This window comes from Poromitra crassiceps (assembly GCF_964638095.1).
Source record: "Poromitra crassiceps genome assembly, chromosome: 7".
Taxonomy (NCBI): Eukaryota; Metazoa; Chordata; class Actinopteri; order Beryciformes; family Melamphaidae; genus Poromitra; species Poromitra crassiceps.
Window position 1 is genome coordinate 24770330 of NC_139628.1, and position 14253 is coordinate 24784582.

The 14253-nt window shown below is 47.3% G+C and overlaps 1 protein-coding gene across 1 annotated transcript in view; it reads right to left on the reverse strand.

Annotated features, from left to right (window-relative positions):
* The window catches only part of ccdc171 (coiled-coil domain containing 171), a gene marked incomplete at both ends in the record, with an annotated part of 39933 nt that overhangs the window by 19439 nt on the left and 6241 nt on the right, over positions 1-14253 (reverse strand). The window contains 7 exons of the mRNA XM_083640013.1: positions 2206-2484; positions 3382-3471; positions 7737-7793; positions 10623-10752; positions 11940-12079; positions 12313-12405; positions 12649-12795. Coding sequence (XP_083496139.1) covers positions 2206-2484; positions 3382-3471; positions 7737-7793; positions 10623-10752; positions 11940-12079; positions 12313-12405; positions 12649-12795 — 936 coding nt within the window. The remainder of the gene's footprint in view (positions 1-2205; positions 2485-3381; positions 3472-7736; positions 7794-10622; positions 10753-11939; positions 12080-12312; positions 12406-12648; positions 12796-14253) is intronic.

The following is a 14253-nucleotide window of genomic DNA, read 5'->3' on the forward strand; positions in this document are numbered from 1 at the left end:
CTCAGCTGGGTAGAGTCATGCCCATAACTTGTCCCAATCTCCTGTGTGAGAGGACACACAACAAGTATGTGTTCCTCATTCTGCACGCCAGTCCTACAGCAGCACATATGTTGTTCAGGTGGTGTTGGTGTACGGCTCCATCTCCCTGTTTCTATGCCTAATCTGTCGGCAGATAACCTGAACCGGGTGAACGTTATTCTCAGATGGTCTTCGATCAATGCTGCATTGCTGGTATAGAGCAGGTGAACAGACACCATCTGGGTTAATGGCTTGGTAGGTCTTATACCTTGTTCCCTCGCTAGCCCGCAACTTTTCGACTCTCTCTCTTCTGTCACTTTCAACGTGATTTTGTTGTTCTATGAGCTCATCTAAATGAGACATCATGACTTGGTTTAGATTTTTTGTCATTTCAAGAACAAACCACAGGGGGTCATCTAGCATGCCATGTCCCGGTAACCCTAACCTGGTGTACCATTAAGGCATTGTCCTTCACGCAGCTGCCCCGGGTTCGAATCCGACCTGCGGCCCTTTGTTGCATGTCCTCCCCCTCTCTCCCCCCCTGCCTTCCTGTCGCTGTCTAGCACATACTATCCTATCAATAAAGGCAAAATGGCCAAAAAAAACATCTTTAAAAAAACAACAACAACCACCAGTTTTCCTAGCGCACTTGAATGCATCACAATGTGTCAGTTATTTGTCCAGTTCATTTCTCCGTGTTTTCTCAGCTTTCTACACTTCTTGATGCCTGCTTCTCAAAGGGATTTGAGATTTGATGTTGCAATTGTTGCTTGTAGTACGTTGCTTGTAAACTGCATCCAGCTGATCTTTCTCAGAGACAGTGAAATACAGTGCATTGCCTTTTGGTGCAATAAAACTCTGAAACTGGAGCCCTGCAGTGTGCAAGCTGTTTTTAGTCATGTTTGTACTGTGTCACTTTCGGCTCAGCGACCTGCCCTTTTTGGCATTAGATGCGCGTGCTATTAACCAAGACAACATTTGACCAGTGCAAAATTGATGCGACACACCAGGTGTTACATACGTCCCCTTTCTTTTACTTCCTCTTCACTTTCTTTACTTTCCTATTGGTGAGGGCATTTGGTTTCATATATATTATGAGTGGCGGCTGTATGGAATGTATTGGGGATTATGTATTTGTCCCTTTAACTCTCCTTGGGACTTCAAGAATATGATGTCATGCCCTGGAGAGTGGCACAGGTGCTGTGCATTACATAGACAATAAAGATGGCATCTAGCCAAGGACAAGCAGATGCTACAGGTGGCACATAGCAGTGAGACCAGCAGAAGCTGCAGAACACCTGTGAGGTGAGGTGAAAGGGGAGAGCCAGGCTACACTGGTTACTTCCAGGTAACAACCTGACATTGAGCAGGAGAGCTCCGATAGATGGGAGTGGGCGCTTCACTACGCCCAGCCAGTTACTCGGAGACCAACTGCCGTAGTCATTGGAGAGTTCTGAGGACTTCAGGGGACGTTGTGCAGAAGACCGACGGAGACCCGAAGGAGGACCTTCTCCATTCAACCACCCTCCTCACACTGAACAGTTCCAGGCCGAGCGGGCTGGCCGTGTTCGGAGTGACACAACGCCGGTGCTGGCCCAGAGGCCCGACGGGAGGGCATCCACACGCCATATCGTTGTTTCGGACCATCTGGTAGGCCGCCAATCTTTCATTCATAATATAAGGAAACCAAATGCCTATTTCTTGCTTCTTTCTTCTTCCTTGCTTGTGTATTGCTGGTGAGGGAATTAGCTGTATGACTACATAGCTTGATATAATTTCTGATCACACTAAAATACACGTCCGCTAATTGCGAGCCAATTGTGCAATATTTCTAACTATCATACCATCTAGCAATCTCACGCGTTCGTAACACCAGGTAAACATCTTATTTACCCACCAGGTGGACCCTCACAGACCATCAGTGGACCCTAGAACACAGTTTGGGAATCACTGTTCTCGTAGATCCTTATTTGTATGTGCAGTTTTTGTTTTTATTTCACATTTGCTTCGGCAGTGTAAACATAGGTTTCCCATGCCTTCCTATTTGGATTGGATTGAGAGCGAGATGGAAAAACGGAGGGAGAGAGAGAGAAGTAAAGGGAAGGAGAGAAAGTGGAGAGAGGAGGTAGAGGGACTATAAGAAAATGACAGAAGAGAGAGAAAGTGTGTGTGTGTGTGTGTGAGTACCTTAGACTCTTTCTGGTAGTGGTCGGTTATCTTCTGGACCTCTGCTGTCCTCTCCTCCCTCTCTCTCTCCTTTTCTCTCTCCCTCTCTCTCTCCTTCTCCTGCCTCTCACGCTCCCTCTCTGCTTTCTCGCTCGCCCTCTCCTCTCTCTCTCTGTCCAGGGCGAGCTGGGCGGCCTGCAGCTCCGCCCGGAGACCGTGGCTCTGCGTCGACCAATCGGAGCTCTCCTGCCGCAGACGGGCCACCTCCTCCCTCAGGGCGATCGACACCTGCTCTGACTCCTGGAGGGGAGAGAGAGAGAGACTGGTCAGTTCCTCCATCTGCCTTATTCAACTGGCGGCCATTTTTAACAGTTGGGGTGGTAAACTACCTGGGAGTAGTAATAATGACATATTTAAGCAATAGATCACAACAGGCTGTGGTATATGCTTATTATACCACACACCTAAGGGTTGTGCTTCGGCGGAGGGTGAAAACACCCTTAGGTGTGTGGTAGAACAAGCATACATCACGGTCTGAAGTGATCTAATGCTTTTATAAAACGGTTACCAAGTATGGCGATATGAAAATTATAATAATTATTAGAATATTTAAATGTCTTAAATGAGCTGTTTGGACCCACCTTCGTATCAACTCTCCATTAGAGCCACACAGTGTTCAGGGCAATATGTGGCTCTGATGGTGAACTGCGGTATATTTAGTGTGGTATATGCTAAATAAACCACAGCTACGAGCCAATCGGATTGCTTGATTTGAGAGAGCCGTTTTATAAGATGATATATATAAATGAGAGAAACAAGGGTTTCTGAAGCTTTGAACCAATGGAAACGCTGATATCACGTGGCTTGGCCACTTTGATACACGCCTGGAAACATTGTTTCAACATGGCAGCGTCGCAAAAGTGTCAAAGCTTTCAAGACGATCACCACCTGGGAGATTATCATATCTATCATATGTGTCACAAATATCCAAACATCAAATCAAGTGTGAAGCTCTCCTCCAGATTCGTGATTCTACATTGTGAATCTGTGAAATGATCAATCTTTGTATGATGCATCTTGGTCCAGGTAGATGTTCACAAAGGTTCAAAATGGCCGCCGCGTCAATAAGTTCAACGCGAGTGGAGGAGGTTCACACACTTTCCAGGCCTGCAATCAGAAAAAGAGCAGTTTGTTTACCGCCCTCTGCCTCTTCTGACCCGAGGTCAGCCGCTGCAGAGTCTGGTTCTCCTCCTGCAGTCTCTCTGAGGCCAACAGCAGATCCTGGACCTGCCCGGGGGAAAGAGGATATTAGACACACTACGAGCAGGACAAAAAGAGGAGAGAAAAACAGATAGAGGAGAAGAAACAAAACACACCCAGGAGGAGATAGTAGGAAAAAAGACTATTAGACTAGAAACACAAAGAGGGAAAAGACAGGAGAAATACATTTCTATTTATAGCTTGGACACAATACATGTGTAAGATCGCTGCTCCATTCACACTGCACAACTTGCTGTCTTCTAATCGGGAGTTTTGGAGTCTAAGAACTGCAGTTACAGGACAGAGGAAACCCTCCAGTGGAAACGCAATTAAACGTTTTATTTAGTTTCTGAAATATTTCTTCAGACGGATGCATGGATGCATGCTGAGACTGAGTTCAGGGAGCTGCTGCAGACGACAGCAGAGGAGCTGACTCTTCTATCGCCTCCTGCACAATCTGATTTCACCAAGAAACAGTTGTTCCTGGACCAACATGCTGCTGTAAAAAAGGCCCATTGTCCTAGTAACCTTATTTTGAAGAGACTGTCTGGCTTAAGAGACTAACAGGAAGTGTCAATACAATCGTAAGTTCTGATTCTATAGAGGCAAAGTGACCGCCTACTTCCTGCTTCAGCGCTGTACCAGAGATTTTCATCCGCCATTTATTTTCCCATACACATTTCGTAAAATGTGTATACAAATAGTTTTACTGGTTCAAACCAAATGGTACAGATATATTTAGAAACAGGAGGGATTGCATAACAGTTCACTGGGACCAAAACGTTAAAGAAAATGCCGGTTTAAAGAAAATATTTTTCCGATGTTGTTTTTTAAAGTTTTGGTCAGAGTGTAGTATGGGCTGGGAGAACCTCGCCCCCAAACTCATTTGATTGGTCGCCGCAATTGCTTCTTCCTGAAAATGTGCAGCAAGTAAAAACAAATTGGTTAAGATTAGGGTTAGGGTGTGAAAATCTAACATCTAAACATCAATATTGCATCACTTTCAGAGGTACCCAGCTCTGGAATAACCTGTCCCTGCCACTCAAAACAATTACATCCTTGACATCCTTTAAGAAACTCCTTAAAGCGCATCTCATATTGTCCTGACCATCTGTATGTTTCTCCTTTCATATTTTATTTTCTATTAACCGCAACCTTAATTGTCAATGTAATTATTGAATTGGTTATGTAATATTGAATTATCCTGAATCCTTGTGTTTGTTTTGATTATACATATTTCTTTCTTTTTTTTCCTTTTCTTGTTAAATTGTCTTTCCTATAAACTGTAGAAATTAATGTTTTATCATGGGAGAGGGCTCTGGGCTTCCTTTCTCTCCCTGCACTGTTTTTATTTATTTATTTATTTATTTATTTTTGTGTTCTTGCTTGCCTTTTTTTCTGTATGGTGCTAATAAAATCTAATCTAAAAGAGTGCAGCTCAGGGTGAGCTTGGTCCTATGGCTAAATGGATAAGGTGCGCGCCTTTCTAATCTGAAGACGGGTTCGATTCCTGGTCGATCCACACACATTTGTATAAAACATTAGGGTTAGACATTAGGTTTAGGCAAGTACAACAATGTGGTTTGGGTCTGGTCGTGCTTAGATCAGAAAATCTTAAACACATCTTTTTTACTTGTCGCACGTTTTCAGAAAGAAGCAAGCGACCAATCAAATGAGTTCGGGGGCGGGGTTTTCCCAGCCCGTACTAGGAGCAAATGTTGGTCCAGGAACAACTGTTACTTGGAGAAATCAGTTTGTGCATCATCACCCCGTGTCTTGTGCTCTCATTGGCTGAGGAGTTGACTCTGCTGTCATCACACCGTGTCTTGTGCTCTCATTGGCTGAGGAGTTGACTCTGCTGTCATCACACCGTGTCTTGTGCTCTCATTGGCTGAGGAGTTGACTCTGCTGTCATCACACCGTGTCTTGTGCTCTCATTGGCTGAGGAGTTGACTCTGCTGTCATCACACCGTGTCTTGTGCTCTCATTGGCTGAGGAGTTGACTCTGCTGTCATCACCCCGTGTCTTGTGCTCTCATTGGCTGAGGAGTTGACTCTGCTGTCATCACCCCATGTCTTGTGCTCTCATTGGCTGAGGAGTTGACTCTGCTGTCATCTCCCCGTGTCTTGTGCTCTCATTGGCTGAGGAGTTGACTCTGCTGTCATCACCCCGTGTCTTGTGCTCTCATTGGCTGAGGAGTTGACTCTGCTGTCATCTCCCCGTGTCTTGTGCTCTCATTGGCTGAGGAGTTGACTCTGCTTGTCATCACCCCGTGTCTTGTGCTCTCATTGGCTGAGCAGTTGACTCTGCTTGTCATCACACCGTGTCTTGTGCTCTCATTGGCTGAGGAGTTGACTGTGCTGTCATCTCCCCGTGTCTTGTGCTCTCATTGGCTGAGGAGTTGACTCTGCTGTCATCTCCCCGTGTCTTGTGCTCTCATTGGCTGAGCAGTTGGCTCTGCTTGTCATCACACCGTGTCTTGTGCTCTCATTGGCTGAGGAGTTGACTCTGCTGTCATCACACCGTGTCTTGTGCTCTCATTGGCTGAGGAGTTGACTCTGCTGTCATCACCCTGTGTCTTGTGCTCTCATTGGCTGAGGAGTTGACTCTGCTGTCATCACCCTGTGTCTTGTGCTCTCATTGGCTGAGGAGTTGACTCTGCTGTCATCACCCCGTGTCTTGTGCTCTCATTGGCTGAGGAGTTGACTCTGCTGTCGTCACCCCGTGTCTTGTGCTCTCATTGGCTGACGAGTTGACTCTGCTTGTCATCACCCCGTGTCTTGTGCTCTCATTGGCTGAGCAGTTGACTCTGCTTGTCATCACACCGTGTATTGTGCTCTCATTGGCTGAGGAGTTGACTGTGCTGTCATCAACCCGTGTCTTGTGCTCTCATTGGCTGAGGAGTTGACTCTGCTGTCATCACCCTGTGTCTTGTGCTCTCATTGGCTGAGGAGTTGACTCTGCTGTCATCTCCCCGTGTCTTGTGCTCTCATTGGCTGAGCAGTTGACTCTGCTTGTCATCACACCGTGTCTTGTGCTCTCATTGGCTGAGGAGTTGACTCTGCTTGTCATCAACCCGTGTCTTGTGCTCTCATTGGCTGAGGAGTTGACTCTGCTTAGTGTCCTCTAGTAAGAGAGTGGCGTCAGCGGAGGACCAAAATGCGAGACTCATTAGCCAATGAACAGCCAGGAATGGGTCTCGTGCTACTTTTGCATGCTAAAATAAAGCTGATAATGTACAATTTGATTCAAGGGATGAAAAACCCTTTCAAAGTACAACACAAACTGTCTATTTTGCTGCAACTCGACAGTGCTGCTTTTTTTACTCAAGAGTTCCACTTTCTACTTCCTGGAAAAAAACTGGTCCATTGGAGTGAATGGAGATGTCGGAACTCTTCTATTATACGGCTCTGACTCTGCTGTCATCACCCGTGTCTTGTGCTCTCATTGGCTGTAGCTCGTTGCTCCCCTGATATCTGTCGGGCGTCTGCGACTCATCGGCGAGCTCTCAGATCGCAGCTTTGAACATTTCACACAGCAATCGAGCGCCGGTCTGCGAGTGTCAAGCCAACGTGAATTTGGCTCTGATCTGATCTGGTCTGATCTGGAACACTGAACTGTAATCTGAACTTGACATAAGGAGAATACTTTTTTTTCCCGATTGCCCCCCATTTTCTCCCCAATTGTAGTTGGCCAATTCCCTGCTGGGGTGTCCCGGTCGTTGCTCCGCCCCCTCTGCCGATCCAGGGAGAGTTGTAGACTAGCACCATGCTTCCCCTGATACATGTGCAGTCGCCAGCCGCTTCTTTTCACCTGACACCGAGGACTTTCACCGTGACTGGCAGGACGTAGCGCGTGGGAGGATCACGCTATTCCCTCCCCTCGGACAGCCGCCCCGACCACTAGAGCAGCGAGCACTTCCCGCCCGGCTTCCCACCCACAGACACGGCCAATTGTGCCTGTATGGAGGTAACACGGGGGCTTGAACATGCGACCCTCGTGTTGCTAGGCAGGGAATCTACCGCTGCACCACCCGGACCGGAGTCCCATAAAGTTGGATTATACTTCAATGGGAGCCTGGATGGGATGTTGACAGTCATCCTGGAACATCAGCTCAGCGTGTTGGCTGCAGTACACCAGCCATCGCTCCACACTCCCTCACTTTTTGGGCAGCTGCACGAAAGCCTAGCGGGCCTCAGCGCTACCCACGGTGAGGACTTTAACATCTGAGTATCGTTAAGTGTAAGGAGAAGACATTGTGTGTGTGTGTGTGTGTGTGTGTGTGTGTTGACCTGCTTCCTGCTCTCCTCCAGGCTGTGCTGGTAGCTGCAGAGTGTGGTCTTCAGCATCTGCAGCAGGACAGCAGAGCGACTCCGACTCCCAGCATCCTTCACTGCAGAGCTGCAGTCTGCAGACTCTGCAGTCACCGAGAGAGAGAGAGAGAGAGAGAGAGAGAGAGAGAGAGAGAGAGAATGCTTACTAATCTGAACTAATATATCTCTAAATTAACTAATATATCTCTGTGTCATGAGGGCCTGTTACACACACTTCCTACCTGCGTTGCTGTGTCATGAGGGCCTGTTACACACACTTCCTACCTGTGTTGCTGTGTCATGAGGGCCTGTTACACACACTTCCTACCTGTGTTGCTGTGTCATGAGGGTCTGTTACACACACTTCCTACCTGCGTTGCTGTGTCATGAGGGCCTGTTACACACACTTCCTACCTGTGTTGTTGTGTCACGAGGGTCTGTTACACACACTTCCTACCTGTGTTGCTGTGTCATGAGGGTCTGTTACACACACTTCCTACCTGCGTTGCTGTGTCATGAGGGTCTGTTACACACACTTCCTACCTGTGTTGCTGTGTCATGAGGGTCTGTTACACACACTTCCTACCTGTGTTGCTGTGTCATGAGGGTCTGTTACACACACTTCCTACCTGTGTTGCTGTGTCATGAGGGCCTGTTACACACACTTCCTACCTGTGTTGCTGTGTCACGAGGGTCTGTTACACACACTTCCTACCTGTGTTGCTGTGTCATGAGGGTCTGTTACACACACTTCCTACCTGTGTTGCTGTGTCACGAGGGTCTGTTACACACACTTCCTACCTGTGTTGCTGTGTCACGAGGGTCTGTTACACACACTTCCTACCTGTGTTGCTGTGTCACGAGGGTCTGTTATACACACTTCCTACCTGTGTTGCTGTGTCATGAGGGTCTGTTACACACACTTCCTACCTGTGTTGCTGTGTCATGAGGGCCTGTTACACACACTTCCTACCTGTGTTGCTGTGTCATGAGGGCCTGTTACACACACTTCCTACCTGTGTTGCTGTGTCATGAGGGTCTGTTATACACACTTCCTACCTGTGTTGCTGTGTCATGAGGGTCTGTTACACACACTTCCTACCTGTGTTGCTGTGTCATGAGGGCCTGTTACACACACTTCCTACCTGTGTTGCTGTGTCATGAGGGTCTGTTATACACACTTCCTACCTGTGTTGCTGTGTCACGAGGGTCTGTTATACACACTTCCTACCTGTGTTGCTGTGTCATGAGGGTCTGTTATACACACTTCCTACCTGTGTTGCTGTGTCACGAGGGTCTGTTATACACACTTCCTACCTGTGTTGCTGTGTCATGAGGGTCTGTTACACACACTTCCTACCTGTGTTGCTGTGTCACGAGGGTCTGTTACACACACTTCCTACCTGTGTTGCTGTGTCATGAGGGTCTGTTACACACACTTCCTACCTGTGTTGCTGTGTCACGAGGGTCTGTTACACACACTTCCTACCTGTGTTGCTGTGTCATGAGGGTCTGTTACACACACTTCCTACCTGTGTTGCTGTGTCATGAGGGTCTGTTACACACACTTCCTACCTGTGTTGCTGTGTCATGAGGGCCTGTTACACACACTTCCTACCTGTGTTGCTGTGTCATGAGGGCCTGTTACACACACTTCCTACCTGTGTTGCTGTGTCATGAGGGCCTGTTACACACACTTCCTACCTGCGTTGCTGTGTCGTTGCAGTGTTTCTCTGATCTCCTTCATGCAGCTCATATGGACCTTTTCTGTATGGGACTGCCTCTTAGCAACCTACACACACACACACACACACACACGCACGCACGGACGTATGGACGCACGCACGCACGCGCACACACACACACACACACAGGAAATGGGGGAGGAAATAATTTGGTTTACATATAAAAACATTAAAGGTATAGTTCACCCAAAACTGAAACTTATGTCATCATCTCTACACTAACTGAAGTCAATGATGACTGGTTCTCTCTTGAGTTGTGCTGACAACCTCCCTGTGTGTTATATCGACTAACTTCACCTGTGTTTACACTGGCATGAGGGGGAGGAGCTAACTTCACCTGTGTTTCCACTGGCATGAGGGGGAGGAGCTAACTTCACCTGTGTTTCCACTGGCATGAGGGGGAGGAGCTAACTTCACCTGTGTTTACACTGGCATGAGGGGGAGGGGCTAACTTCACCTGTGTTTACACTGGCATGAGGGGGAGGAGCTAACTTCACCTGTGTTTACACTGGCATGAGGGGGAGGAGCTAACTTCACCTGTGTTTCCACTGGCATGAGGGGGAGGGGCTAACTTCACCTGTGTTTCCACTGGCATGAGGGGGAGGAGCTAACTTCACCTGTGTTTACACTGGCATGAGGGGGTGGAGATGACAGATTTTTTTCTTCTCCCCAATTGGACTTGGCCAATTCCCCCTGCCGTCCTGGTCGTTGCTCCACCCCCTCTGCCGATCTGGGGAGAGCCGTAGACTAGCACATGCTTCCTCTGGTACCTGTTCAGTCGCCAGCCGCTTCTTTTCACCTGACAGTGAGGAATTTCACCGGCAGGACATAGCGTGCGGGAGGATCACGCTATGCCCACAGTTCCCCTTCCCCGCGAACAGGCGCACCGACCGACCAGAGGAGGCGTTATTGCAAAGTTCCCCTATCCCCCAACAGGCCAGAGGAGGCACTAGTGCAGCGACCAGCACTCATACCCCACCGGCTTCCCACCTGCCAGAAGAAGAGTGCTTTTACCTCTGCACTACCCAGACGGCCCTGTTCCTTTAACGGATGAATGTTGATGTTTAAAGATGGTGATGTGTGTGTGTGTGCGTGTGCGTGCGCGCGTCACCTCCTCCAGCAGTGTGTGTGTGTTGGCGTGCCGTCTCCTCTCCTCCTCCAGCCTGTCTGTGAGGTCAGAGGTCGTCTTCCTCTCCGTTTCCAAGGCGACGCTCAGGTCAGACTGACACCGCCGGTGCTCCTTCTGCAGCCTGCAGTTTTGTATGTTGTACGTTATATTGGATTTGTATTATACATTGTGTAATGGAGAGATTGTATTTGTTGTGTATTGTACTGTCGTTCTTATTTAGTACTGTATTGAGTACAGACAGGACAATAACAGTTACTACATTTCAAGATATAACTTGTAAGCCTAAGCTAATTAAATCCTGAGGAGAATTAGGCAACAGAAATATAGTCCTTCTGTCTTTTCATGGGCCTTTTTCGCAGCAGCCATTTTGTGTCTAAAAGGCAGGGTAAACACAGGTGCAACCAAAATATTAATGAGGTCCCCAGACCCCAGTACTGGAACACCTAAATGGATCGGACGTTGGAATGTTTTGGTTGCACCTGTGTTTACCCTGCCTTTGAGACACAAAATGGCTGCTGTAAAAAAAAAGGCCCAGTGTCTATTAACCTTATTTTGAAGAGACTGTCTGGCTTGAGAGACTAACAGGAAGTGTCAATACAATCGTAAGTTCTGATTCTATAGAGGCAAAGTGACCGCCTACTTCCTGCTTCAGCGCTGTACCAGAGATTTTCATCCGCCATTTATTTTCCCATACACATTTCGTAAAATGTGTATAAAAAATAGTTTTACTGGTTCAAACCAAACGGTACAGATATATTTAGAAACAGGAGGGACTGCATAACATTTCACTGGGACCAAAACGTTAAAAAAAAATGCCGGTTTAAAGAAAATATTTTTTGATGTTGTTTTTTAAAGTTTTGGTCAGAGTGAAATGTTATATGGTGTCTCCCGATTATAGCGTTAGCTGAACCGTTTGGTTCGACGAAGTAAAACTATTTTATAAGCATTTTACGAAATGCCTATGGGAAAATAAATGGCGGATGAAAATCTCTGGTACAGTGGTGAAGCAGGAAGTGACGTTCCACTTTGCCTCTCTATTTACACTTCCTGTGACTCATAAACCTAGTCTGACTCATAATGTGAGTCAAACTGGGTTTGACCAGGTGAGTCAGACTAGTTTGAGCAGGTAAAACAGCCGGGCGTTTTGAACAGGAAGTCGTGATACAATGGGTCAAGTGGGCGGGGCTACATAAGGTCCACTCAGCAAACACTGACTGACCCAAGGGTGGAACCACATCACTGGTGGGGGACAACATGTTGACCATTTGTTTGTTTGTTTGTTGTTGTTGTTGTTTGTGTTGTTCTCACCGCTGCAGCTGCTCTCTCTCTTGGCCGTACGCTCGCTCCACCTCTCTGAACTGAGAGCGCAGCAGCTCCAGGCTGGACAGCGCCTCCTGGTGTCCCGAGCGCTCCACAACCACCGCCGCCTCCAGGTCCCGCACCCGCAGCTGCACGCACGCACGCACGCACACGCACACACACACGCACACAGACGTGCACACACACACACACACACACACACACACACACACACACACACACACACACACACACACACACACACACACACACATACATCTCACTTGGCTTAATGTCACACACAAAAATTACATGGTGTGTGTGTGTGTGTGTGTGTGCACGCGCATATGCGTGTGTGTGTGTCTGTGTGTGTGTGTGTCACCTGGACGATCTCAGAGTTGAACTTGGACTCCAGGTGAGCAGCACGCTCCGCTTCGATGTTTGACTCCAGAGACTTCACCCTCTGTTCTGACAGCTGAGAGAGAAAGAGAGAGAGAGAGAAAGAGAGGGGAGACAGACATAGAATATCAATAGACATTATTATTATTATAATGTAGTAGTAATATAATTATTAGAGTATTGAGCACTGGAGTTGCCATTTTTTCTCCTCGACCTCTCTCCTCTTTGTCTCCTTCCCTCTCTTCCTTCCTCACCCCTCCCAATCTCCCTCTCTCCATCACTCTTTCATCCCTTCTTCTCTTCCTCCTCCCGCTCTCACCTCCCTCTCTCTCCTGCTCCTCTCCTCTCTCTCCGTCAGGTACTTCAGCTCGTTGGCTTGCCGCACATTTGCCTCGGCCTCCTTCTCTCTCTCCTTCTGCACCTCCGCCATCCTCCTCTCCGATGCCCCCAGGGCCTCCTCCTGCTCCTAGAGAGAGAGAGAGAGGGAGAGAAAGAGAGAGAGAAGAATAGCTGGTCATGGTCGTAATAGTAACAGAAACAGTGGTAATTAGCGTTAATGCGTTAATTGTGCGTTAATTAAGGTGCGAGTAGAAGCTTTTGAGTAGAAGCTTTTTTTTTATCGCGTGCTATTTCGTCCCTTCTACACACCCTTACTTGTAGTCAAGCTTCCTGCTGTCTGTGACATTGCGGTGATGGATAAAAAAAGAGACCACTGGGCTTTTGAATGCCTCGTTTCACTTTAAAAGACTCCAGTGTAGGAATTTAGCCAGGGGCTAGTGCAAAAATGTCCCCAAGAAATCTCAGAATGCCCCTAAAAACCATGATCCAGGGGCAAAACTTTCCTCCAATATGTTGATAATTTTATTTTCATTCAATTAATTTAATTTCCATCTCTAACACACACTCAGCACCTGCAAGCTGGCTGCCAGAAGAAGACGATGAAGAACACTCTCACACAAACAGCGCTGTTGTTCCCACTATACGCTTTAGTAACCTTATACACTAATTACTATTTTTCAGAGTGCCCCCAAAATTTTGCAAATGCCCCCAGCTTTTAGACAGTGGGGGCAAAATGTCCCCCCCCCAAAAATACATTTCCTAGACACTGAAAGACTCCCACAGTTGACAAATCAAAAGTAATACAAACAGGTTAAACTGCTCAGTGACACTGTGCAATGCAAATAATACAATACATTGGAATGGACACCCTAGTGAAGGGCATAGGCACGAGAGGTCGTGGATGAGTTGGCATGGGTTTGATCGCATCCTTCTCCTCACTCATAAAGCTTCTCCACAACCAGGCCCCCTCCTACCTCAGCAACCTGCTCCACCATCACGCACCCGCAGCCTCTGTTCCTCCTATCCCCACCACTCAGGACCATAGAAGCACCGGACCTGGGCTGACAGAGCCTCCATCTGCCTAGTCAAAACCCACCTATTTCAAAGCCTATTTCAACGGTTACAACATTTTCTAAACGTGTAAACTGTTCATTTGTCTTCTCTCAGTTTTTTTGAGAGAGTTTTACTAAGAGTGAGAATCTATAAGTGCAATATAATGTTGTAAGGAAGGGGCAGGAGTAGATAAGCACTGCCTCTTTCTGCCCCTTCTCGGACCAAACTTTATATCATAAATCACAATAATATCACAAAATTGTCCCTCGTCGGTTTCCCAGCGAGGTCTCGCCCGCTTGATTAACGTTACATTGTGACCGCCGCGGTCACATGGGCCATGTGTCCTCCATTACGTGCAACGTTACTGCACCGATTAGTGTAATGCTAACGTTATCATCTGTAGCTTACAGGCAGCATTATCACCTCTAAACAGTTTATTTTTTATGAGAAATGAATGACTGCGAGTCCAAAACACAGTCAAGTCATTGTCAAAACTTTATTTAAAAACGTTATTTAAAAGGACAAAAAAAAA